We start from the raw sequence: 27677 nt of genomic DNA, 5'->3' as shown, positions 1-27677 counted from the left end.
AAAAGTAATCAGATTACTCTTGTGATTATCTCCAATAACTATATTCCAATGATTACAAAATTACTCCAGAAAGTTATTGATTACAAGTACTTTGATTGCTTGTAATAATTAGCGTGCATGTCTGATTTGAAATGAGAAAGTAACAAGGTGGATTTTTTTAATCGAATTTAGCGAGACGGTTTCCATCAAAAATTTGAAGAACCAACAAATTGCTGAATTTTCCAAACTGCTCTAGACTGTTTTTTTGTTGTTTTTTTTTTTTTTGTGTGTGTGTGTAAAATATTGGTGCCAGCCCCATTAAACGTGTAGATTAAGGTTTGATATTCGTTTATAGTTTTTTTTATTCGTGGCAATATCACATCCTTTGCTGAGTGGAAATATGTAAAAGTAATTCCCGTTCGTAAAACTGGCTCCCTGCTACTTCCGGTAAACTATAGGCCTATTTCATTACTTCCTTACTGTTCGAAACTGCTAGAACATATTGTTTTTAAACACCTCGCGAGTTACTTAGAAAAAAATGCTTTTTTCCTTTCAAATCAACATGGTTTCCGTCATGGCCTTTCTACTACGACTCAGTTACTTGAAACAGTCCATGATTTCACAAATATCCTGAATCGATCCAAATAAATTGACGTCATATTCCTAGATCTTTCTAAAGCTTTTGATAGAGTATCACATAGTAAACTTCTCCTTAAACTTAAATCAATTGTTCAAAACGAAGGTATCTTTCGCTGGCTCGAGAACTACTTACAGGACAGAAAGCAGTATGTACAGATCAACTCGAGTGAATCATCATTAGTCCCTGTTTTATCGGGTGTTCCGCAAGGCTCGGTCCTGGGGCCATTACTGTTCTCAATTTTTATAAACGATTTAACCGCTAATATTCCAGTACGTGTTCGACTGTTTGCAGACGACGTGGTTTTATTTACAGAAGTCAATGAAATAAGTGACCAGTTTCTACTAAACACCTGCTTGTCCAAGATGGCGCACTGGTGCGACTCGTGGCAGATGTCATTGAATGTCAAAAAGTGTGTTCGAATGCATATAACTCGTAAATTAAGTCATCTTTCTTTCGATTATTCTATTAATAGTACTTCACTAGCCGAAGTTACTTCTTATAAATGCTTGGGTGTTATTATATCGAATGACCTACGCTGGAACACTCATATCATGTCTACTGCGTGCAAAGCACTATCCAAGTTATGGTACTTAAGACGAAGTTTAAAACATGCCTCTTCCGACGTTAAATTGACAGCCTATAAAACTTTCATATTACCAATCCTAGAATACGCTTCGGTGGTTTGGGATCCGTTTACAAGTACCAACATAAACGTCCTCAAAAATGTTCAAAGACAAAGTTTACGCTTCGTTCATAATAAATTCCAGCGAAAATATCCCGTCTCTGAACTGTACGCCCTTTCTGGGGTGAACTTACTAAAGCATAGACGCATGTTTACGAGAATAAAGTTTCTATTTGATTTATTAAACAACCGGTTCAAAATCGATATCTCTAAATTTATTTCACCCGCACCTCAAGATTATCCCATGCAAAGTTATCATTGCAAAACGCTCAAAGGATTCAACAGTCGGATTAATGCATTTAAGTACTCTTTTTTCCCAAGGACTGTTCACGACTGGAACTCCCTGCCAAGCGATATAATAACAGCATCACCATAGTCGTCCTTCTTTAATAAACTCTGAGATTTTTGTGATTCTTGTATCTGATGCTCATTTATTAATTTTTTTGCGATGAACATAGTCTTTGTATAACGCTGTTTGTGTGTTTTTGGATCAGCTAGAACGAATATCCTTGTGCTTGTTACCTGCTGTTTTTTTTATTATGGTTTTTGTGTACCCATATGTTGTAAACCACTCCTACCACGTCTCCTGAAATAGGAGACAGTAGTATTAATAAATAATATTAAGGGAAAGGGGAGGGGAGGGGGGGGGCAAGTTGTCTATGTTTGCCACTGTGTCCGTGCAGCTATAACTTTGCCGGACATGACACTCCATTTGTAATGCCCGAGTCCCACTAGATCGACAAACAGAAATAACCGACACTAATCAGGCCTCACACATGTGAAGCATGGATGCGCGCGATGGTACCTTCGTCAGTCTCAGTCTTTCGGTGCTCGTCAAGCAAGCACGAGTGACTGCAAGCCCGCCGCAGGAACCATCGCGTGCATCCATGCTTCACGTCTCCGAGGCTGGATCGGGGTCGGTTAATGTCGCTCTATACTCCGTTTCAATTTATGTTGTACCGCAAAGAAGGCTAGAAGCGCGAGCTCATAGCGTTGGCAGCTGCTCTTAACGCGCGAGAGCTTGTGCCGCCGAGACGTGCCTTAGGGCAAGCAGCTCGCGCTTGTAGCCTTTCCTGTGGTACATCATAAGGTGAAACAGAGTATAGTAGGGCTCGGGCAGTAGGAAAATCAGTCTCCTACAAATCTGCTCCATATTATAGAGTCTCTTACTACTCCGGGAGTCTGGTTACCCGTCAATGATCTGTCGTCCGTCTCGTTTTAAGGTGTCTACAGGGTAACGGACCTTGGTACTGTTCTCACCGTGACTTCAAGACGGTGGATGATTACACCTTGCACAAAGCGAACGTGCCACCGGGCGAAGTTCGTCGGTTATTTGTCGGAGTAACTTGGATTGTTTGTATCAGACTTGTCATACCTGTATATACGTTTGTGTCCTTGTAGCCAAGGTATTTGCTTAGTTGAGAGTTTTCGTATGTGGAACTAAATTATTCTGAAAACTATTTGTTTGTGAGGACAAACAGACGGAAGTTATTTTTATACTTTGTTTAAGTGTGCGAACCAGTTGCGGACAAACACGACAACGGCATGAATGTTTTGTTCTTGTTTTTACGTTTCAGGTGTGCTGTCTAAATTTGTGTTTAATATAAAGCCCATTGCATCAAACTAGATTCGATGCCGCAATTGGAACTGCAGAACAAAGTGAGAACAAAGTCAATCATCCTTGTAGTTTAGTGTTCTGTAGACATGTGTGGGCGGTGATATCGTGAATCTATATAAGTACAGATTTGTTGCTCTCATTTCACCTTCAGGCATACGCGAGTAGGTACAATTCTAGGCATATAAGGAAATGTGCAGTGATGGGCATTGGTAACGCTCGGTTAGCTGGCAAACCCCTTCTATTAAGGTACTTTATGTTTACCCTGTAATTAAGTCAAACCAGTGCAAAAATCACGATATTCATAGACCGCTGAATGTATCCTTGAATGCATTTTGAACCAATAGAATAATATAATGTGTACAATCTACTCGCCTTATAAAATCACGGCCAAGCAGTAATAGGCACAAAAAAATTTTGCGAGAGTTTTGAACTAAATGGCTACAAACTGCTAACAGTTGAAAGCTTGAAACCTTCGAAGTTCTGACTAACAGACTCATTAAGTAGCTTGAGGTGAGTTCCCATATTGAGATTTCCAGGTCACTTTCCAAGTCTTTTCTGCCATTGGCAAATATCTTCGTGCCTCGCAAACAATAAATACGTAATTTCAATCTAGCTTTCTGCATAGCGGCGAACGGATTTCACTTTCCTTAAAGCCGGGGTCACAATGCCTATACATTATACGAAAGACAGTCTGCATACAGATTCGAACGCGAGTCACCGTGAGATCTGTGTTTCGAATGCCGCATGGCAATGAGTTCAAGGAAGAAATTTGGCACTCGGCATTCGAACCACGGATAATGCGGTGACACGTGCTTGCAGACTGTCTTTTGTTTTGTGTATGAGCAGTGTGACTCCGGCTTTAGAGAGCTACTGTGATTTCAACCATGCTTCAAAAGTACTCAGAAGCCGTCTGAAGCCCTAACATGTTCGCATCAAATCGTGAATGAAAAAAACACACAAAAACACGAAAACATTCTTTAGAAAGCATATTTATTACATTTTTTTTTCTTCTTAAAAACCTCAAGGTGGGTTCAAGGTATCCATCAGAATAGAGTCACCTCTTTTTTTCTCTCTCTCTTTCTATCTCTCTTTGTCACAAATTTTAACGCTCTCTTCGCTGCCCCGTTGCATTTGGTTATATGTACATACATTGCAGCGTTTTACACGGAGCCGAGCGCGTGACTGTATGTACACATATTCTTACACACACATGCCCACTGAGCAAATCGTGAACACGTCGTAGCAAAATAAGCAAAAGATAAGACGGAACACCATGTCCACCTGCCGGGACGAAGGCGCATCACTGGGCAGTGACAGCGTACAACGGACACTGACAACCTAAGTAACGCAGAGTGCGGCGAGACCCCTTGCATCTCATTATCGCCCAGCAGCCAATCACATTGCGGTATTAGCAGATACGAAGCCTGAAGAGCCAATCACGAAGCAAGGAGCGCGAACATGATAAGCCACGCCTTGCGTTTGTTAAGGTCTCAGCGACAGCAGTACAAATGTCTCTTGATGCCTCCATGCCTGCCAACGTAGAGGGTAGCGACAATTCCTCAACCACCCCATTGAAACCCAGTCATTTTAATTTTTTTCCAACTTCTCCAGCCGGTTAACTTTTCTTTGGAAGCGGGGAGGGGAGGCGGGTGCGCTATATCTTGGTTTTGTAATGTTCGCTGTCGAGCGTTTTTGAATACCTTGAGACATGGCTTTTTTCAAGTGTGATAACACTTGACAAAAGCGGCGGCCTTTTTCAGCTTGTTCCTAAGGGTTTGCGACTCTGCATTGTACATGCCAATTGTTGAGATATCCAAAGAAACTAGCAATTTTCTACCGATAAAAACAATATGCTTGAAATTCTACGTCACTCCCACTGTCTTTTACGTAGTATGCGTAAAATCCAATATTGAAGCGCAATTTGGACTCAAGTCATTCTGACAAGAAACAAAGGGCCTAAGAACGTAACGCTCCTTGCCATCTCAGTGTGACAGCGTCCAAGGATGTATCTCGCAAAAAATTGGCCAAAATTATAACCAGGGCGAGTTGAATCTTTTGGCTTGACTGTAATCAGCCTATTATCAACGCTAGAATGAGGATTTCAATGTTGTTGGAGATCCTTAACGTCAGCCATTCACAACTGATCCAGCCTAAAGCCGACAATGAAGTGAAGACCGTATATGTTTCACAAATTAATCAGTTGATAGTGGTTTCCTCCTTGTCTGGTTAACACATAGACAAGACAGTCAACATGTGCAAGGCAGGCAATTGACCTGCCCCACGCACGTAAAGAATAAAGCTACCGCAAAAGCTGGCAAATGACTACTGTTAACACATGACGCTGACGTTACGAATTGCTTGCAGTCCGTCTCGGAAACGCCAGTGTTGGAAAGCGAAACTCGTTTCCAACACTGGAGTTTGTCTGCATTATCCAAATTGTTTGGGTTTCTTTTGAGGGCGAAGAACGGCCGTCGACAACAAGGGCAAATGTTTCAATGGTACTCCTCTCCTCCGAGTATAAGATGCACAAGAATAAGATAATTGTTATGTACATTCACGTATTACAACAGCTCCATTCGATCAATCCGGTATACAAACAACGCGGCGGTAAATGCAAAGTTCGCAAAGGTCAGACAGAGAACAGTTCTTTTTCTTCACAAGAGGAAAGAGGACCGATAGAGTTCACCATTGTCCGCACTTCACTTTCGGCGCTTTCCCACTTCCCTCGTCGTTCTCGTATCAGTTTGTATTTTTTATAAATTATATTTATCTTCTATTTACAAGTTTATCTTTACAACAATGCACGATGTGGAGGTTTCCTGGCCTGTCTGAAGACTCCCAAGTCCGGCAAGGCGATGTTCAGAAGGAGATGTTCCTTGGCGCGTCTGGTAGTTCCGAAGTTGATTGAGCCACTACCGGTTGTGTTTCCTGTGGCAGGTTTCAACAGCGTCTTCACATTTCCGCAGCCGAAAGAAGACGGAGGCGGCGATGACAGGTTGAACAATCACGACGACATGCCTGAGATGTCTGAAGTCTCGGAGAAAAGAAGTGCGTGTCCAAATGCCGGATTGCATTCACCACCGCCGAATAGTCTTCGAGACAGCGAAATTCACTTCTGTTATTTTTGTCAGTCTTCCTGAGGTAGCATCCAGGGTATTAAAGCTCTTCAAGGCATCCAAGATTTCATGAATCTTGAAGTTTTTCCCTCCTTCCCTCCAAATCTCGAAGGCACAGAACATACACAAGAACTATTAAAAGAAAAGGCCACGAAGACTCGTCACCGTGAAACCTGCAAAGGGAACTTCTTCAAAGTCGGAATCACCACACACGCAACGGACACCTCCGCTGCTGGCACATGGGCGTTCATCGCGATGTCAGATGCATCACCCGTTGACCGGAACTACGTCTCGCAGACGGCATCCCTGAGCCTTGTAGACGATGTTAGAGGGACACTGGGACGTCCAATTCCTGCTGTGAAGGTCACTTCCTCTGTTAAGCCTCGTGAGTGACATCGAGCGCTGCCACAAGACGTGCCCAGATGACGAAGTGATGACGGTCCATGGAACACCCAATCCCAGCTTCTTCCTTCGTCTGCCTCAACGAAGCCCTTCTGGGAAACGTTCAAGCAATCTTCAGAAGACGTGCACGGCCGGTGAGCTAGCGATGGCTCCGGGACAGCAGCAGACAGGCACGTCTTTGACCTTGAAGCGACCAGGAGCTCGGGACCCGTTAGGAGAAGTCCCGGATGTCCTCACATCAAAGGCTAGGTGTCGCTGACTGGTACATGGAGTAGAGGGACGGGTGGTAGTAGCCTGATGAGTCGTTGGGCAGCGCCGTGTGGCCGCCGATTGGAGGAGAGAGGGGGTTGTAGCCGCCGTACTGCGACATCTCGTACAGCTTGAGGTCAGCTTTGCTCTCGTTGGCGATGATGTTGTTGATGGAGAACGGGTGGTTCGACGGGTTGTAATGAGGGTCAACCTGGGAAACGAAAAGAGCAAAGACGCAAGGTAAGTTAAAACAAAAAAAAAACTGTCATCTGTTCGTGGCAACAAATACACTTTTCTTTCTTTCAATGAACCTAACTATTTTAATTTCTTCTTACAAATTCCAATGCCAACAGGATCCAAAATATAGACTGAAAGCTTATCCATGGTTATTATTTATGCCATTTCCTAGCTTGAGGGTTAAACATTCTCACACATGTTCCTTCTTAATGTAAAATAATTATGCATGTTTTGAGCTATTTTCGATCTCGCGGACTTTGGGTTTTAAACCCTTCTCAAACTGACATGCAACACAAATACCCCCTTGACCATAAACTGCATGCTGGCCGATGGAAGACATTTACAAGACAAATATAGGCAAAGCACATTAAAAAACTGAAAGGATTCGATCTCCCCACCCCCCTTTTTCCCCAAAAGATAAGAATGCTAGTTGAATTGGATGGAAATTGAACATTCCTTTTAATGAAACATTGCAGGCTTTCTTGCCCGTTAAAACTAAGAACTGAATAATGGTATTGAGCGGCACTGTTTGATATTTCATGATTCGGACCTTCCAAGTGATTGGGACTCTAAATACAATGGCCCAAGGGTGTTTCCATCCCAACCAAATGACACTAAATAAAAAAAAAAGCTTTTTTTTTTAAGATTTGTTCTTGTGTCTTTATATCAAATAAGGGAAGTACGAGGAATGCTGAAAGAAAATACAGCGCGTCGTTGCAAATATGTCTGAGGTATGAAATGTACGAACTGGAGTTGTGCAGCATCACTATCGTCATTACTGTCCAGCTCGCTTGCACCTTTGCATTTAATTGCGTTATAATCAAATACAGCATATTGACGGTGAGGTGGAAGGGAACGAATAGATTCAATGCTCTAAATCACACCGAGTCACCAAGGTAACATATTTGTCGGTTGCTTGAAGCAAGCGGAGGAATGTTTCCAGATAAACGGAGACGCACGACCGCACTACCTCTGGTTACACAAGATGCAAACGTTCTCGTTCTCAGTTTGCGTTTCTCTGACAAGAAAATTATATACTACAGGTTATTCATGCATGCATCCATGGTGCTTGAATTAGTGGCGAGATGACGTCGTCTCATATTTTAAAGTTCGAACATTACGACACAGGTACGTTTAAATATGTTTCAGTATTTTTACACCATTAAGAGAATATGAATAGAGAGCAACAGTTTGATTTAACGTGCAAATATTGTGCGCGAAGCTTCATTATAAGTAGGCCGTAGTCTTCCGATTTTAACCGAACAACACTAAAAACACATCCGTCAGTGCCAAAGATACAAAATCAATGGAAACAGAAAAACACCAATAAACATTTCTTGGTGAAAAAACTATATATAAAATTTATTAAACCGAAAAACACCGATTTCAAAAATATTCTTGCTCCAGCTATTTGCTTTTGTTGAAACTCTCTCTCGTTGGCATAAGCTTTTTGTTTTAGTGATTTTTATCGTTAATAATTACCGGTTTGAGCGTCTGTCTCAAAATAATCACCGAATTACACCGATATCTGAAAACAAAAATGAGTAAACGCGGAAAAACATCTGACGATTCTATGATTATAAAACGCGTGCGAGGTACTAACCCTATCAAAAATGCCACTCCAAGGAAACGGTAGTTCCCCCAAGTAAAATTGGACCAGACAAAGCAAACACCCAAAGCAAACTAGACGTAAAACGTCGATAAAGCGCGAGGTCGATCTTCTATTGCATGGCGGCGCTGGTTCACTTTGTAAACGAGGAATCTAGCGACTGCAGTATATGAGCGATAACCTGGAGTCTTTAACGCGTGTCACTGAGTAGCAATACAGGACCGTGTGCTGGTACAATGCTCATCCAGATTGAAACGGGCAGGGGTGGGGAAATGGTACCCGGAATTCCTGAGTCCTGTACCGCAAATCTTTTAATACGCTCGTCTCTCAACCTTCTGAAGACAAGCAAAATCCCCATACTGAAAACGTCGCTGCGACCTCGGGAGAAACCCGCCGCAGCGAAGCATTTTACCCGTTGCTTTCCATAGCAGGAAAAAACCGCAAACTATATTTCATATAGAACTGCTTTTAGCGGAAGACCGAACAAAATACAGAAGTTCTTGAGGTTGGCCGGAAAAGACTTGAGAAACACTTTCCTGAAAACGAAACATCAGCCGCATTTTTAAGAACTACCAAGAGACTTTTTTTTTTAGAACAACATTTGTTAGACGTGGGCAAAATATTTTCATATCACAATGCAATTTAATATTCATCACAAAATTTATTACTCATCACTCTTACAAATACCTAAACCTGTTTTACCCGATAGTGAAGCTTGATGGAAATTAAAACACATAATTTCTGACCTCAGTTAAGTCTAAAAAGGCGTTACATATATCCTTGAAATATAAACGCCTGCATTTCATTCAGACACACGGCAGCACCTTCTGTGTTCCAATAAATGCGTTTACGATACTGGCGAAAATGGGAGTATTTTCCTTTCTCATGCCAGAAGGTTCTGATGTTCGCGTGAACTGAATTCTCCAACACGTCGTGGGAAAGATGACGCGCGGGCATTTTGAAAAGCGATAGTGGGTAAACGCAAAGGCTAGCAGCTTCGGTCTCTGCTCGCTGTCTGCCTCTATAATTAAAGTGAACAGGAGTGTCATCTGCTCCTCGCCCAGGGTCCGGCGTTCCAACGATAAACGCCAAACCCTGAATAAAAAAAAGTGAACATTTAGATGCGTTTTGAGATGACAAGTAATAGAAATAGAGCGCCATTGAGTGTGATTTGTGTTGCTCATCAATGTCATCTTCGGGCACGAGCCACGCAACACATAAAAAGTAGTTCATTATCCGGGGTACCACTTCTGTTCTTGGGGAAAACATACACGACAGCTTCTCACGTGGGGTGTTTGTTGCCTGCCGATAGATCACTCCAAAAACCAGCAACTTCCTACAATCTAAGAAATCCCCCGCGACTATACTTCACGCGCAGCATGTGGGAGAGCCGATCGCTGGAATCTATGCTGAGGAAACTCGGTGAATGATGAGGCAGAAAATATGTTCGGCTCACAAAAACAGACCGTTTACAAAGGAATCCCCCCCCCCCCCCCACCCCCAATACCGGGTGCGCGGGCACCGCGATTTGTGTGAGTCGTCTGCGCATGCTCAGTGCCGACAACAGCGCCACCGTAGTGGAGTGACCTCAGAGGGTTGAGTTGGCGCGTGTAGCGATGTGGGTTATCCGGCGGGCAAGTTCTTCTGTTCCTTGCGCGTCTCGTGCGTTTGTTTACCCTCTAAACGCGCCCACGTGATTTTGTTTCCCACCGACTTTGGACTTGGCGTGCTATACTCGCGTTTCGATGCGACAAAGACGCATTCTGAAACACTTGCTGGCCGCATTGAACGGTTTTCAAGCCGATATCACGCTGCCTACACATCGTGCAAAAGACAGTCTGCAAACAAGTTCGAACGCTAATCACCTCGAGATCCGTGCTTCGAATGCCGCGTGGCAACGAGTCCGGGGAGAAGCTTGGCACGCGGCACTGGAAACATGGATATCGCGCTGACTGATGTCTGCATACTGTCTTTTGTGTGATGTAAAGCAGTGTGACCCCCGCTTAAGTCGATCGTTTATGCACTCCAATAGCGATGCCCGCGAAGTTTCGAGGCAAAGTATGAGGACCGAAGCACTTTTAAGTGATCCTGGCGCTGTCGGTTTCGCCGATACGAGCGCCAGCGCTCCGTATAGCTGTGACATATCATATCTTCTGAGGATGATAAAATAATGAAACGTAAACAAAGACTCGAAGTATGCCAAGCAAAAAATCTCAATGGTTTTAGAAAAAAAATATTTTGCATCCCGAAATTCTGCAGCGAAACCCGTCACCCTAGAAGCTGAATTGCATAAATTGGGAACTGGGAAACATGGTAATCCGCAGTCGGTGGAGTCGATACGTTTTATGGCCTCTCGGTAATCCCAATATCACGAAACAACATTCTACGGAACTTTGAAGTAGCTTTTGCTCGAAACACCCGATAAACAGTTGCCTGCGCACTAACGAGGAGTGTCGTGTTTGGTAACATAAGCGATTAAGGAGGGCGGGGGTCAAATTAAAGCAATGGGACAGTTCTCGTTCTTAAGGTGCTTCGAATGAAGCGTGGCAACAGGAGCAGCTTTTCACGCTACACAAGAAACACGAATGTCCCGGTGACTCCTCGCGTAACGTAAGAAATCGTAAGGAAACGCCCCTGTGGGAACCGACCTTTAAAGGCCGACGCCCAGACTCGAGATTCTGCAAGGCAGAAGATCCTCCTCACCATGGGGGAGGAGGAAACAGGCCTCGGTGGACATTTTAGAAGTTGGGGAGTAGGAAGCGAGGGAAAAGTGGAAAGCGCGAACTGGTCGTCGGTCTTTAAGCCGTCTGCGACCATGGAAGCACATATTCCAAGTCAAGCGTCGAAAAGTCGATGATAAGGTCTCCAAGTATAATGTGAAACATATTCCACTTTTCAGGACAAAGGCTGTTCATTACAAATGCATCATACATTCAATCACCATGAGTGACAGGTTTTAACACTGGTTTCGCCGCCGTGCCACCGTGCACGCGGGAGGAGTAGCTTTACAGGAGTCAGGGGTCAATTCGAAACGCGCGTGTTAAAAATGTGTGTGTGCATGTGTAAAACGTTTAATGAAAAAAAAAGGTGTGGTCGCACTCACGCGTGACTACTTTAACCTTAAAAATCCTCCTTTCTGAATGTTCTGCCATAGGTCGCCCGACGTAATGTAATAAAAGAAGTTTGCAAGAAAAACTTTTTAATTAGCTGCGGGCTTTGATTAGCAATCTTAGTAATCATATGGAATAGTAAGGTTGATTTTCATGGAGAGTAGAAATTGAATATTAATTTAAATGTTTCCCGCACACGCCCGGATGTAGACAAAAATATTTCGGGCATTTGAACGAAACTAACGTTCCTCTCTAGTTACTACAACTTATTGCTTATATTTCCACCTATAATTCCTACAGCGAATAGAGCGATAGCGGAAGTGGTTTGGTCATACAACGTTTTTTCTTGGCGGTTGGCTGAAATAGGTCGAGAGAGGGAAGGTGAACCTGGGTAATGAACAGCTAATTGTTTACATCATTTCAGAGAAGATCTATATTTACGTTTAGAGATGTAAAGAAAGACAAACCCAAAGCGAAAGTTAAACTTAAAACGACACAAGCTTCAAGAAAGTCGCGCGCCGACAAGGAATTGCCGACGAAGGCGAACTTCCCGATATAATATCTCGAGAGAATCTCGCCGTGCAAACTTGCCCGGGGTGTGTGTATGTATACACACATATATCTAAGCCCAAAGAGCAATTCCACGAAGCTCCTGTTTATATTTGTACAGCATTATTGTCCCTCTGTCTATAGGCATACGTTTGTGGACACGTAAGACGAGTGCGTGCGAACACAAACGCCGACACACACACACGCGCGGAGATTGATTCGACGATGAAGCACGTTGACCTCTGGTAACTTCTAAGCGCAAATAAAGACCTCTACGAGCAGAGCCACTAAATCGCCTAGAGTACCGGCATTGGATTCTCCGATTTTCTTGCAGGCGCCGCCATTTTAATGGAGAACGGCCGCCATTGGCGAACGTTACAATTCGGAAATGCGACTTTCTGAGCCGGAAAGCGCAGGCGATATCGTTAACCTCTGTCGCCGACCGTTCATAGCAATCCTGTTTAACAGAAAGGAGTTTCCTGCGATTTCAAATGAAGCTTCAGATAGCTGGTAACCATGATATTAAGCACCAAGTTGGTGCTTTAGGTCATGGTGCCTATAGGTGGCGCAAGCTATCCGCTCGTTATAAAGAGTGCAGCCATTTATCTCGATCCATTCATAGCTGAAGTGTTGTCAGTACCCTGAAGCGTAGTTTGCTCAGTGGCTCTAGTTATAAGAGATACATGCGTTCGACTGAGAACAAGGCAGAGCAGACCTTTGCACACTAGTCAGTGAAAAATCCAGAATGGCGGAAACGATTGTGACGACGCACTGCTCGTTGATTAACGCAGGGATTACACTGCTCATACATGATACAAAAGACAGTCTGCAAACACGAGTCACTGCAATATTTGTGGTTCGAATGCCGAGTGCCAGGTTTTCTTCTTGAACTCATTGCTACATGCGGCATTCGAAGCACGGATCTCGCGGTGACTCGGGCTTGAATCTGTATGCAGACTGTCTTTTGTATGATGTATAAGCGGTATGATCCCGGCTTTACGATTTCCTACACATAAGTAATTTTAACGAATAAAATTAACGGTATAAGTAAAAAAAGCAGACAGGCTGGTTGATTACCTTCATTATGAACCCGGGAAGGTATATATACCATTTTCTCTCCAAACGCCACCAGGCGATGCTCTTGTCTTTAACGTCTATTCGGCTCTGTAATGACCCAGCTTAAAAAAAAAAAATAAACAAAGCCCACTCTATTCACGCTGCCTGAAACGTCGATGAAACATTTAACCACCAATTCTCCCAGGTGAATGTCAAAAGGACCGAGAAGCGCGACATCTCCTCAAATTTTTTCTAATATTCTCGTAAACCGACTTGCCTCCTCCAAGACGTTAAATCGTAAACCCGAAGGCCCTCGCTAAATCTCCATCTTTGTTGTCCGTGTAAAATTTACGCTTTCTAGCACTGGTCACATAAGCAAACTCGACGGGCTTGCAAAGACAGGAGCGACCGGAAGTCGTTTGGTGGGCGCAAGCAGCGATTCATGTTTTTAAATAGCGAAAGGGCCTATCAGCCAAGCTCCCTTTATAGTTACCATTTTGGTACACGGAACCAGCAGTTTTTTTATTGACCTCTTCATTCTTGGTGAGCCATTCCAAATGCTCGGTGACAGGTTGCTTTATATAGACATTTCTTTTATACCGAGATTTCGTTATCCACCACAGACCGGCGAAACGGGCGCTCATCTTCGCAACCGTCACCACGTCCGGAGTCGGTGACTGGCGTCATATACAAATAACTCCCCTGTCTCGAAATACGCAAGAAAAACAATATAGTTGTAAGAGACATCTGCAGATTGGCGTGATTGATAAGTTGACTGCATGCACAACGCCAAAGACGCTTATACTGGCGGCGAACGCTCTCAGAACGATGGCGCTCCGCGGGAATTTTGCCGACTGGTTCAGAACGACCCTTTCGAAGCTTCGAATATATGAAGGAACCGAAATGGCGACTGCCATGGCAATTGAGACCGAGCAGCCAATCGCCTGGCGAGGTTTTGCTCGTACGTACGTTCATATCTGTTCATGTCCAGCTATCAGGCGAAGAAGGCGCTGACGCTATACTTTCCCAAGATCTAGCGACTTTACTCCGTCCCACAAACATCGTCAGTAAAGACAAAGGCAGCGGCGCGTCAGCGCTCAGCAAAATGCTTTTGGTTGTACGGGAACTCGTGCATAATAGGCACTTTCCAAAGCCGGTGCTCCAGCCTCCATGTGTATATTACCCTATGGATGCTCGCTCGTGCCCATGCCTGTCTTCACTGTTTGTGAGATGGAGATATAGTTCTCAGGCCTTGATTATTGGCGTCAGCATGGCACAATGTTATGCGTTAACTGAAGAAAGCCAATCGCTTACAGTATACTCTTTGGAAGCGTATACCAAAACGTGTATGCTGACGTTTTCAATGTGAGCGAGCGCGAATAGACCCTTTCCGAAATTGAGTGCCATCTGGTGGTTCGTAAAGCAGTTTAGGTTTTGCCATATTAACGGCGGAAATGAACTTGTATCGGCACCGTCACTTTTGCAAGTCAACGGCACGCGAGGAATTCTTCAGTGCGAGTTCTTTCTCGATCACTTTCAGTTCGATGATGACCAAGAAAATGCATTCAGAAGAAAGCTCCAACCCACTCAGATGCCTCGCGAAAATTCTATACACCAAAATGCTTTAAAGCCGACTGTGTGCCGCCCGCAGATTGACTAAATCTGAGTTATTAGAAATAAACGCTTACGTAGCTCTTGTGTTTCATTCCTACGTCGCGTCGTACTGACCCCCCGAATGTACAGACCTCGCATCATGCGCTTAGAAGCATCTTAAAAGTCTTCCTTTATGAGTCACTAGAAGGCCGCCATTGGTATGGCACAGATGCCTTTCCACAGATGATGATAGCGGTCAAAGTGGCCAGACTGAATTTCGGAAAGGGTCTATTCACAAAAATAAATGGAAGGGACCATGAATTAATATTTTTCCCCTACAAAATCTAAAAACTTTACAGAGTAAATCCCTGCTGCTCATACCACGTGGGACGGGCGTTGGTTTCTTGACTCCGCGCTCCAACAGCTATAAAACTTATCGCAAGAAAATTGAGCAGCGTTGACACCCTCAACTCGCGGCCAAAACGAGGCATGCCATAAGCTCTGTCTTCGGTTCGTGCCATTGACGTTCATTTATTTTATTGTTTTGTTTATAAATTACTACCAATCTCTATTGAGATTTTTTCAGGTATCGGGACACAAAATATCTATGTACAATATCAGGCATATATGAATAGAACGAAAAACAAAAAAAATATCGCGTCTTTCTGGAAACACAATCATAGTCAAGCCCCTCTAGGTTGATGACTTCACTCATCATACTGACTGGTCACGAACGCTAACCCGAGTACCGCAGATTTCTTTTCCGTGTCCAGTCATTTTTAGGTTGTTGTCGCCGTTGTAAACCAGCACGTTACTGCTCATAAACGACTTCGTATTTTCCCCACCGCCACCTATAAAATAATCAAAGGCTGTGCGCAGCAGAACTTTGACGCCATCCCAGTGAGATCGAGCGCAGGCGCGGATTGGACGCGAGTGTGACGTCAGCGTTCGGCCGGGCCTCGTGTACAATCAACGCGTCGAAGGACGCTTGGCATCCGGCTCGGGTCCAATTGCACGAATCGGCGCCACCCGACTGTGATGACGTTTCACTGAGGGAAAAAGGGATGTTCGGAAACTTCGGGGGTTGTTGTTTTTTCTTTTTTTTTTTTTTGCCCCACTATGGGCGATAGGCACCGCGAGACAGACGATAGCGCTGGAGTATAGATCGGAGTGATTGGATATCTGCATGAAGTGATTGCGATATCTGCAAGCGTTGATTAAGAAAAAAATATTAATAACGTGCGAGTAATTTTGATGTACGGTTTTTTTTCTATTATTTTATTAATAAAGGGGACGACTTAATCAATAGCGATAGTTGCGAATTCAAAACTTGAAAAAAAGTCACATCGAGGGTTCCGCCAGATGTGACCGCCTCCAACTTCATTCAGCGAAATTTCTTTGTCACGCCCAAACCTCGGGGACGTTGTTTGTTTATTATTTTGGAAACCGGTTCGTTTGCAACCAAGAGTTAGGAACACACTATTGAGTCGAAATACTGACACAGTAACGCAACAACTCACCGACACTTTATATATACGGCGCCTGGGACGCGTCTCCCGACTTAAGTGTGTTTAGCGTCCTATATTCCACCCATGCATCGAAAGGGGTCCCGAAGTTGCAACGAATGACGTCACAGAAGCCGAAGCGTCATGCTGTCGGATGTCACGATCCTGGCGGTTGGGCGTCCTGGAAAAACAAAAAAAAGCACGAGCAAACGCGAGATGTCGCTGTCGTCACGGCGTTCCAACTCCTGGCTGCCGAAGCTTCCGTGGACTGCCAAGCTGAAGAGCGACCTGCAGCAGAACAGGCGTCTGCTACGTCCACCACCGCTGCTGGCACACCGCCAGGATCGCAGTCGGCGACAGCGTGACGCTCTACGACGTCACCAGGCGGAAATGGAAGGGCCCCTTTTTTTGACGATGTAAACACACAAGTCGGAGAAGCGTTCCAAGCGCCATGCCGAATCCAACGCAATCACTGGAAGTGCGCGAGCTCGCTCATTCATTAACAGCTCCATAATCAGGCCACAGCTGACTGGTATCATTAACTGGTGTTTGTGCTCATAATGACTGCACGACGCAATCCGGCTCCGTGTAGTATACACGTATCACTGAATGTTACGACTCAATTCGAGTTATTATACTATATACCACAGGTTCTAAACAAAGCCTGCACTTCTGTGCGCAACTTTCCAGGGTGTATCGCCCCAGTTAAAAATGCCGAGGCACTGGGTGGTGGGCGCATGCATGGAGCCTCCTTGAAAAAGAGCAACTGCGTATATCTCCCAGCCCAGTATATAAGATCAAGATACGCGAAGAAGACCATGGGCCCTAAACTGGACACTTGGCGCCGGCCAATCATAGCCGCCGGATTTCCCGCCACCATTTTCGCCAAGTGTCCAGATTAGGGCCCCATTATTGCAATCAGGGTGGAGAATAAAAATCGAGGCGATGTAAATCACGTTTCAGAACCGTGGTTTAAATCACGACACTTTTGCTGTGATATATTCGAACCTTTCCAGAAAATATAATCTAAAAGAATAGGTCGTTACATAACAGGTATCTGTCTTTTGACTCTCCCTATGTTCTTGTATTTATAATGAAATTAACGAAATTGTCGCGAAAGAAAGATTTTACATCAGGCAGAACATGAGCAAAGATTGGTAGTCATTCGTGGAAATATACCTATAGACCTCCTGCGCTGAAGCTTTGAACAAACTGTAGCGCCCTCATTTTGGGTAGTACAAGCTCACCTGATTGAGCATAGCCTTACTTATGGCACGTTGGTCGAGCTTTTTCAATTCTATGTGGTGCTAAAGAGCGAAAAAACACCTTTGGACGCCAGAAATCGGCCAAACTCAACGTTGCAAGAGAATCGAAAGTGCCAAATTCATGACACCACCGCTAGGGCACGCGTCTCTTATCTCTGGGTGGTGACGTCACAACACCTGTGTCGCGACGCTTTAATTTTTTTTTTTTTTTTCTTTTTGATGTCTACTTTGGAACGCGCGAAACGGCATCTCTTGGCTCACGCTCTCAGCGTCTTAGCTTTGATGGCGTTCGAATTTTTGTTCTGTCTTTGCATTTTCATCGTGATCTCGCGCTCCGCACCAGAGCAGGCACGCTTCTGCATGCGTGACAGTTTCAGACGCTAAAATTTGTACTACCAAAACAAGTCCTAACAAGTCTTATTCGCAGCACACTCTGGGCAGCGCAGGAGGCCCATTGCCAAATTACTCAAGCATTAAGAAGCATTCAGGAAACGTAGTTACACGCGCTGCGCGTGCTGGCACTGGCAGTATAATCTTTTAAGCAAAAATCTAAAATAAGTAGCAGTTCGTGCGTTCGAAAACGCCATTTTGTTATGGCTTTTTTTTTTATCTTTAATACAGGTAAGGCGGGCCAGCGCAGTTCGTGTAACTACGTTACCGGCATGCTTCTTGGTGCTTGGGTAATTTAGTGATAGGTCTATTGGAGGGTTCAGCTGTCTTGCTCCCTTCCTCTTTGTTCTTCGATCACTTGGGCCGGCTTGCTAGAAACAGCGTTTCAGCTGAGATTGGAGGAATGAAAGCACTGCCCAAGTTAACGCACGAGCTGAACGGGACTCAAACCGCAGTTCAAGGCGCTCGCGCGCCCCAGCCTTTGCTGTGTTGTCTTTCAGCCAGTCTCAGCTGAGACGCTGTTTTAGCAAGCCGGCCCAAGTGTCCCCGTTGCAAGCAAAACAGAACACGAAAGGAAGGAAGGAAAAAAGAAATAGAAGAAAAGTTTGCGAGCGTACACAATAGTATAGTCGTGTTCTCCTCAAGAACCGTATAGTGCAAAAAGTAGTGCGGATTCTCGCAGAACGTGACTAATTTACCCTTTCGTGGGATGAATGAGTATATAGTATATAGGTGCGTGCTATATTAGCTTTATGTCATTTTATCAAGACGCGTACGCGTTTGAAATACCGAATTCATCATTTCTTCTATTGACAATTAACTCATGTAAGTACTTCCCGTGGAACATATATGAATGATGCGCAAAACTTTTTTTTTCTTTTTTTTTTTTTGTTGATGTGGCAACGAGCAAATGTGCACATAGAGACCGGCAGGGAGGGAAACAGACTCTGACAGAGAAAATTTGACAAAGCGAGTTATACGTCAGGTTGATCTGCATCGGATAGTATGGAGCCGTTTTTTGTTGCATCAACTTTCCCATCTGCTTTAAGACCATACTACCCACCAACGTTACTAAAACACTCAGTTGGGAAACTCACCCTTGAAACCTGGACCGCTGGAGTCCACCGAGACCGAGCTAAATACGATAACAGCGACACGCTTTAGCGACGAGTTGAAACATGAAAGCTGCTTCATACGGATACTGCTAGAGTCACTGAATGTTCCCAGAATACTGACACCCTAAGGCTCGAGGTGCCAAGATGGCGGCTCAATCTTTTTTCTTTACTCTTGTCACCATGAGCTTTTTCGGAAGCTTAATTTTGCAGACAAACAGAAAAATCTCTTTTTTAGGAAATTGTATTGGAGATTAGTACAAAATGACAGCAGCGTTATGTTTGCATCACATTTTAGGTTACAGGGTTTTGCGGCACAATTAATATTGTTTTTATACAGCCATGTCTCACCGGTGGCCTCAGGCAGCGCGTCCCCACCTGGGTGCGTTCTCTTCGGTGATTAATTGCGGCGCGTCCGCTTGGGAGACGGGGCTTGGCAGCCCTGAAACCCCTACCACTGTATACGTTTCGGCGACAATATGGCTGATCAAATATCGAATACAATACTCTGACTACTGCGAGACTCGACCTGAACGAATGCGTGCAACCGTGCAGTTCCCTGAGTTGCCGCTGCGGGAGAAATGGCGGCGTTGCGATTGCCATTAGTTTGGTTCTCGATTAAGGATCGGTGCCACCTTTTCAGAGTATGGGCTCTATGGCAGTTTCTTAACTGAGCTGTTCGAGTAACATTGCTATATGCACCTTAAAATGAAAGAAGAACGCCACAGCGGAGCGGCAACGCTCCAATGCTTGATTTGAAAGGCTAGGTTGTTGCAGACTTTCTTTTGTTGCTTGGCACCTTTGGTGTATAACCAAGATAGGGATCGTATTTTGTTCAAAGAAGACCCCAGAGACAATGGCCATAGTGACACCGTGCGCCCGAAACAGACGGAAAACAGTTCGACTGCGAGCATTCCAGTGAAGAGATTAGGAAAATGGTTAGAAGCTCTTTGGCTCATAATTGCATCGGTTAATGTATTTACATCAAATAAACGGTGTTTTTATTTTTTTTATTACGAAGGAACACGAAGTGAAGCTGCTCTGTTTTAACAAAACGCACGGCAAAGTCTATATCAAGAGTAAAGCATTCTAAATTAATCTGTACTTTCCGACACAATTTACACTCAGAGTGAATTTCTCTTTCCACCCTGTTTTCAGCGACTTTGAGCACTAAAAAAATGAATCTTCAACGTTTAAAAAGGCATTGATGCAAACACAAAATATTTATTTCCTATATAAAGCGATATCAACCACGTAAATCTGACTTAAATAAAAAAAAATCTTGGTGACGTCACTCGTTTAAACAACTCACGATTTTTTTTTTCTTTTTGTTTTTTTAACGCATTTTTTAATATACATCTTCTGAACGCTGTTGCCTACGTGTACTGGGCTGTGCAATGCGTTCCGAGCATGCGCAGTTGCTCTCTCTTGCCGAACATCAGCACACGTGACATGTTTCGACCGGGTGACAAGCGCTAAAAAGGGGCAACACGCAGTTTGCCATATAGCACTGGCACAAACCAAACAGGGCTATCAGCCCGGAAAAAAAAAAAAGAAACACTAGAGTGATTAAACCAAACACAAAAATTGCATTAAAAAAAATTGGATTTGCTTGAAGCCGCGTCTATTAACAGCATACTTAAGCGCGTCTTCTTTTCATTTTTTTTTTTTTTTTTCACGGCAAATGTTTAGATTGGACTATTTTCCGGTTATCGTCCGGCAAGAACGCGCCAATCTTCGTGCTGTGTCGGCGTTGCGGAAGCGTTTAGAGAAGCGTCACACGCGGATCAGCCCATCCGCACTCCGTCGAACGTATATAATCTCAGCAGCTGATAATTACCTCGAGTTCATACACCACGATCGAACTGATATATTAGCTGTATATACGCGTATACCCCCCCCCCCCCCCAGCGCAACACAGACTTCCGCGTTTGCGCATGCGCAGTACCTACAGCAGCGCCACCGCAGTGGTGTGATGTCAGAGAGTTGCGTTGGTCTATGCACACAGTAACTCGACCTTCTGACGTCAGGCTCCTGCGGTGGCGCTTCCGTCGGCACTGGCAGTGCGTGCACACCCGGTGCTGTGGCATGCACGGGCCTTGTTTACGTAGACAGTGCGTTGGTGGATATAAGTCACGTGACAGCTTAAGAAACGTGGGGAGTCACGAGCACCTCATTATCGCTCCTCGGCCAATGAGACTGCATGCAGACGCGGTAACGCCGACGAACCAAGCACCGAGGCGAGAAGCGTGAACCATCACATAAGCCGCGTCCTATACTTCTCAGGCTGTCAGGGGCGGTAGAAATAGTTCAGCAGTCAATCTCACACTCCGGCGGACTAAAGGTAAGGCTGGAGCGTCACCGGCAGGTCCAATCACGAGCGAGATGGGAGAAATCGTGTGGTACCATATATATATATATATATATATTTCTCCGACCACGTATAAATACCGTCAAGCCAATATACACAGTGCGTGTTGAATTATATACGTGGCTTGCGATTTGACCTGGCGCTTCGTTTGACTTTAGTTTATCGAAAGGTGAGAAGAACAGTCTATAACAGTGTATGCGTAAACGACTGCGAATCCAGTTGCAGAACGTTTGGTGAGCATATCATCGCATCCTATGCGAGAAAAAAAAAGTTCCCACCAATGTGCGGATGTAAAACATTGAGCATGACGTCACACGTGTTCAGTGCCACCTGTAAACCTCAAACTGAGCGTGTGTAAGCATATAGTGTTATGTATACAACCTGAATCTCTTTTATTTCGCCCGTGTAGAGAAAAGAAATGGGGTGCAGAGAAAAGGGCGGGTGTTTTGGCCGTTAAAAAAGGAACGGTAATCCACCGCGGTCAAGAAAAGGGCGGAGGAGAGGTCAAAATCCCCGACTTTTCCAAACATCTTTTTGCCTTGCAAGTTGTTTTCCCATGCCAACACCCCCAAGACGTAGTTTTTTTTGTTTTTTGTTTTTTTTTCTTGTGAAGTTTGAATGCATTCACACGGTGTAAAAGAGAATCATCCGCCACTCACGGCGTCAATATGAGTGTCTCGTTTTTAAAAGCTCTGGCTATCGTGCTCAGTATAGTGTTTACGTCAGCCCCCTCCTTTTCCTTACCCACCCTTCCCTTGCTTTTCCACTCTTTTTATTTTTATTTTTTTATTACGTGCTGGTTTTAGCGAGTTTCGGTGAGCGAGCGCATCATTCCTTTTGCGTTGCCTCCACAGTACACAACTCTGATCACAATATGAGGAAGTTCTCGCTTCAGTGTCCACTCGACAACAGTCACCCCGGTTATTTGAAGATTAGTGCAGATAAAAAACCCGAGAAGTTTTTTTACTTTATTTTTGAGCAGGTTTACCGACGACGAGTGTGCGCACATCGACAAGCTTTGTTCTTCTAGGCCCTGTTGCGTATACATATGGATAACGGACCGTCGCAAACCCGAAAACTTCCCGTCCATTCCCGTCGAAGCCGTGAGAAACATACAGCGCCGTCATAGATGAATAAATGCCGTAGAACGTGCAAAATAAGCATTCAGCTCAGACTATATGACTTGAGAGGAATCTTTATAGACCTTTTCCACAAGAACGCCGCCATCTTGAATTGTCGTTACTTCCAGTATGGGCGAAAACATTGTTTAGCCGTCGCCACGCCAATAGAAGACACTTAGGATATAAGCGTAACCGTCACACATTCTCATTTTGGCGCCCCTCTATTTTTTTACTGGTAACAGGTTGAAACGTTTTATTATTTTCTTGTCGCCCATACCGGATACGCCTATTTGGTGGCTGGGTATGAAAGTGCACGAAAAAGGTCGATAGAGCTGTTATTTGACTCAAAATTTGTGATTGAAAGAGCGCAGCGTTGTCTTTGGGTTCGATGCGATGACTAAGTCAGATCAGTCTCATTCTCACTGCTCTCTGCTCCGCGTACACATCTTTGAATGACGTTTTGCGACGTTGGCGGAGTTTCGCAAAGCGGACTGTCCTTTGCGTCTGTAACGTGATCACGTAGCTGCCCAAGATGGCTGCATCTATTTGTACCCGTTTCATACGATTCTACGTTCGTCCTCGCTACGTGAAAACAGTCAACTCAAGAAATAGAAATCTACGTACCCCACGACAAAAGGTTATCCATGCGGCGTTTATTTGTGTTTTATGTAAAAAAGAAAAAGAAAAAAAAAAGAACAGCATATTGAATTGACGAAAACGAGAATCGTCTTGCGACGAGCAACGTCCAAACTACAGCGAGAGCCCGCACCAAAATAAGCGTTCCTCGGACACCAAAGTCGTTTCAACGCAGCTATACCAAAGTCGTTTCAACGCAGCTATACGAAGGGACGGGAAAAAAGTTGATCCCCAAAATGTAGTCAACTATTCATGCTGGAAGAGTTCACTTGGAAAAAAGGGTAGTAGGATATTGAGGCTGACGGAGAAAGGTTGCTTTTACTTCCGCGTTTGCAGAGAAGGTAGTATCCCCAAAGTATTCCTTGTTGTGCTTTTAAAAAGCGTCCAAACAACGTAAGAAACTGATTTTGCTAACTTAGTTTTACTGAGAATTGGCTGAAATATTTGCATGTTCAATTTTGTTCTTCTAGTTCCCGTTTCGGGTTGCCTCAACCTATCGGGGAAGGCACCTGCTAAAACCCCTTAAAGCTATAACCACGCAAATACACACGCATACTCATTCATATATTTAGCATTTGATACATTTTGAAAACAGTTGTTAGTGTATAGCGTGACAACACCACGCTCGGAGTACGGTAATAAAACATAATCTCGCAAGCGTACGCCGGCAGCAATCCCGATTTTAGCCTTCCCAGTGTTGCCTATTTGGCCACGGTGGCGCTGTTGATCGACCGACGGTGGCGCACTCTGGTACATTCTGCCCAGCGCCTATGGCACTGCCACAGGCACACTCCCTTCTAAACTAAAGTATCTTTGGAAGCGAACCCTCATATCTATACGCGCTACAGTTCATCTATGGGCCTTAACGTACTCGCACAGCTCATCTAGAATATATGACGCATATTTTCAGAGTTTATTTATACAGTCTTCCAGCGTAGTGCCACCAGTTCATACTCTATAATCTTCTAACGTATTTTCACAGTCCATCTATGGCGCTTTAACCAAGTCCTACAGGTCAATTACAGTCCTCTATAGGGTTACCCCGTGAGGACATTATATGGTCTTATGACGTATATTCCCTCAGCTCGATATGCATATGGTCCTCTAACGCAGTTCAACAGCTCATCTATGGTCTTCTATAAGGTGCCTTTACAACTCATCTGTGGTTCTGTATAATTTACTGCCACTGTCCCGTTATGGTCCTCTGTAATGTGCTACCACAGTTCATCTGTGTCCTACTACCCCGCACGTGTCAAAGAGAGCTCCTCACCTTGAGCAGCGACTCGTGTAGCGCGTGGTGCTGTCCCATGGCGGGAGAACAGCAACTGGACGGGTCCTGGTGCGACCCGTAGCCCATGCCGAGCATCGCGGGATTCGAACTGGGCGCTAGTCCGTGCTGCTGCTGTTGCTGCTGATGCTGCTGGTGCTGTTGATGATGTTGCTGCTGCTGCTGATGATGATGTTGCTGTTGCTGCTGCTGCATCATGTGCACCGGGCTCTGTGCCTCGGCGGCCATCTTGGCCGAGCTCTTACTCGAGTGGTGGTGGTGGTGGTGACCCGGGGTTGCCTTCTGCGCCTGCCTAGCCGCCTCTCGCTTCTCGCATTTGAACCTCTTCTGGCGGCGCAGGTAGCAACCGTTCTCAAACATGTTCCCGGAGTCTGGATGCAGGGTCCAGAAGGAACCCTTGCCCGGTTTGTCCGGGGTCCGGGGCACCTTGACGAAGCAGTCGTTGAAGCTGAGCGAGTGCCGGATGGAGTTCTGCCAGCGCTGCTGGTTCTGCCGGTAGTACGGGAACAGGTCCATGATGAACTGGTAGATCTCGCTCAGGGTCAACATCTTCGACGGGCTGTTCTGGATGGCCATAGTGATGAGCGAGATGTAGGAGTAAGGGGGCTTGGCGTGCGTGTACGACCGCCGGTAGGTCTTGGAGTCCGTTCGGGCCCTCTGGAGGGCGTTGGGGGACTCCGGTCCACCCGAGGGGGCAGGGGGACCTCCGGGGGGCCCCGACAGGAAGTCGCGACCCAGGCCGCCAATGAGGCCCGCGGACACGCCGTTCATGCCGGCAGCCGACGCCTGTCCCAGGGTGTTCATCGAGTTCATGGAGCCCAGCGGAGCGACGGAAGGCGACATGCACGCCGAGCTGGATGTCATGCCGCCGTTGCCGAAGGACTGCGGCGCGTATCCCGGGTGCATGCCCATGCCGGCCGCCATGTTGTAACCCGCCGCGTTGTTCAGGGGCTGCATGGCCACGGCGCCGGCGGCCGCTGCCGCGCCGCCGTTGCTCATGCCGCAGCTCGACGCGTCTTGGTAGCCCTTGTGTTGGCCCAACATCGCGGTGGCCGTCATCGCAGCGGGGGATACGTCATGGCCCTGACACCCGCCGGCGATCAGAGGATGCGCGATGGGGAGCGAGCACCAACAACACACACACACTCACGGAGTCGAACGCACCAGCCGTCGCCCAGCCGCGCTGCTGGGTAAATAAGGCTCCCAGGCGGCTGCATCGGACACTGGAGCCGCCTACCACCATTGTAGCGGGACCCCTCCGCCACGCCTCCCAAAGGCCACGCCTCCTCTGTGACGTCACGCGACGAGCGTCCAATCGGGGCTTGCGGTTGGTGGGGACGGCGCTCCGAAAGATTCGCCTTCCTCTGCCGCGCTTTGGATTTCTGTGTTGTTCTTTTAGCAAACGACGCCGCGTCGTCCGCGCGTGCGAGCGAGCGAGACGCGCGCTTCTTCCTGCTTCGCTTATACTTTTCCTTTTCGCTGTCTTTTATCTCTCTCTCTCTCTCTCTATTTCTCGACGCGTTTCCTCCTCGCGGCGTTCTGTGGCGGCGGCGGCCATTTTTGTGTTGTTCGGTGTTTCGGACGGGCTGCTGCGGAGCTTGGTGGCTGGGCGTGCGAGAGCGCGTGATGGCGTTTTTTTTTTCGGCGCTGGGGCGTCGTCGTCGCTCGGTCGGTCGTTCGTTTCTTCGACGCCGATGCTGCTGCTTGGGGAGAGGTTCTCGGTTACGTTTTTCCGCCGCCAGGAGACTCGAATGTTGATGCGATGACAGACGAGATTGTACGCGAGAGCGAGTGCCACCCCCCTCTTTCCCTCCATTGCGTACCCCCCTCGTCCTCTTCACTCGGTCCTGTCAAGCCCTGCTCAGCTTAATACCTTCGCTGTTCGTAGCAGTAGCAGGAGCCCATGTGGTACGCTCGAAAGACGTGTGAGGGTGGGAGGAGAGGGAAGGGAATGAGGAAGCGCATGTCAAATGCAGGACAGGCATCTCTTCCTGTATATCAGATCAGTTAAGAGGAGTGTGATATTAGGCTCCTACGTCGTCCGTTGTCGGGGAAAGTGTGTGACAATGTTCAGCTAATATATTGTAAAGCTAAAACAAGAAGATAAAAAGCTAGTCTAGCCACGTAGTCACACATTGGGCTCCACGAAGTGAACAGACGGTCCGTTGCTTTGTGCGTTCGTTTGCATACGACCAGTGGCAGTGGTCACTTCAGAGCGACGCATGGGAAACGTGATGTTTTCTGAACTTATTACGGAGAAAAGAGTACCCTGAATGTACTCGTCCAAAAAGGAATTGACTGTCAAATATAGGCAGTGTTAAGTCAGTCTGTGTTGTCGAAAGCGCCGATATAGCAAATGTGACCCATATGCCATAGCAGAGACGTTTCTTGTTATATGCTCGAGGTTCGACTGATGGGTATGTATATATTACACAATGTATACGCTTGGCCCTTGGGGATGCGTTGCTCTCACAGAAAGGGGTGTACTTGCAGGAGCAACTTACCAATTGTCACCTAAAAAAAATCAAATTGTTCATAATAGGTTGTACTCTGCACAACGTAGTTCTTACAGAGTTTGGTTGTCTGAGAATGAAACGACGCTTTGAGTTTGAAGTGTGCATGACCTGGGGGAAAAAAAATAACGAATAACTGCCATTCACTGAAAAGTTTTGTCTGATTTTTCGATGTAAGTTCATACTTATTATTGTTTGCTGGGAAACCGTAGATCTTCCAGATGTGTTTTCCAGAAGAAAAAGAAAAACGATGCCTCCTGTTTTTGAGACGTGCCGCATCCCTAAGTTTCTGGGGCATCAACGAATCGGCGCATGCACTAGAATGATGCCTTTCAGCCGAACAACACACATCGCAATGTGCCCTGGAAATATTTTATATGGCAGTCATAAAATATCAATAAGCTCTAATCAAGCTTTTGGGAAGCGTATATAGTTTTCATTCCACAACTCTAACGGTTTCTTTATTTCTTTTTTTTTTTTTCAATTTTTAGGGTTACTTTCACAAATTTACCGATTTATGGTTGTCTTGAAAAAAGATCGTAATGTTCCCGAGGGCTCTAATTGCCTGGGTATCATAGAACGCAAATCAATTAGAATTTTGATATTTCCTTAAAAAAAAAAAAATTTTGTTCCACG

The 27677-nt window shown here is 45.5% G+C and overlaps 1 protein-coding gene across 1 annotated transcript; it reads right to left on the bottom strand.

The window, feature by feature from the left end:
• Positions 1-3890: 3890 nt before the first annotated feature.
• On the bottom strand, positions 3891-25987 carry LOC8032225 (silk gland factor 1). Its single transcript, XM_029991135.3, has 2 exons — positions 24511-25987; positions 3891-6897 (listed from the first exon to the last, which is right to left on the bottom strand). Exons 1-2 carry the CDS (start codon positions 25585-25587, stop codon positions 6676-6678), a joined length of 1299 nt encoding a protein of 432 aa, XP_029846995.1. The 5' UTR covers positions 25588-25987; the 3' UTR covers positions 3891-6675.
• Between the last annotated feature and the right edge of the window lie 1690 nt (positions 25988-27677).

The sequence above is a fragment of the Ixodes scapularis genome, unplaced genomic scaffold (assembly GCF_016920785.2).
Source record: "Ixodes scapularis isolate PalLabHiFi unplaced genomic scaffold, ASM1692078v2 PGA_scaffold10__122_contigs__length_95168666, whole genome shotgun sequence".
In the NCBI taxonomy this organism is placed as follows: domain Eukaryota; kingdom Metazoa; phylum Arthropoda; class Arachnida; order Ixodida; family Ixodidae; genus Ixodes; species Ixodes scapularis.
Note: the sequence above shows the minus strand (reverse complement) of the source record. Positions and strands in the feature narration are given on the sequence as shown.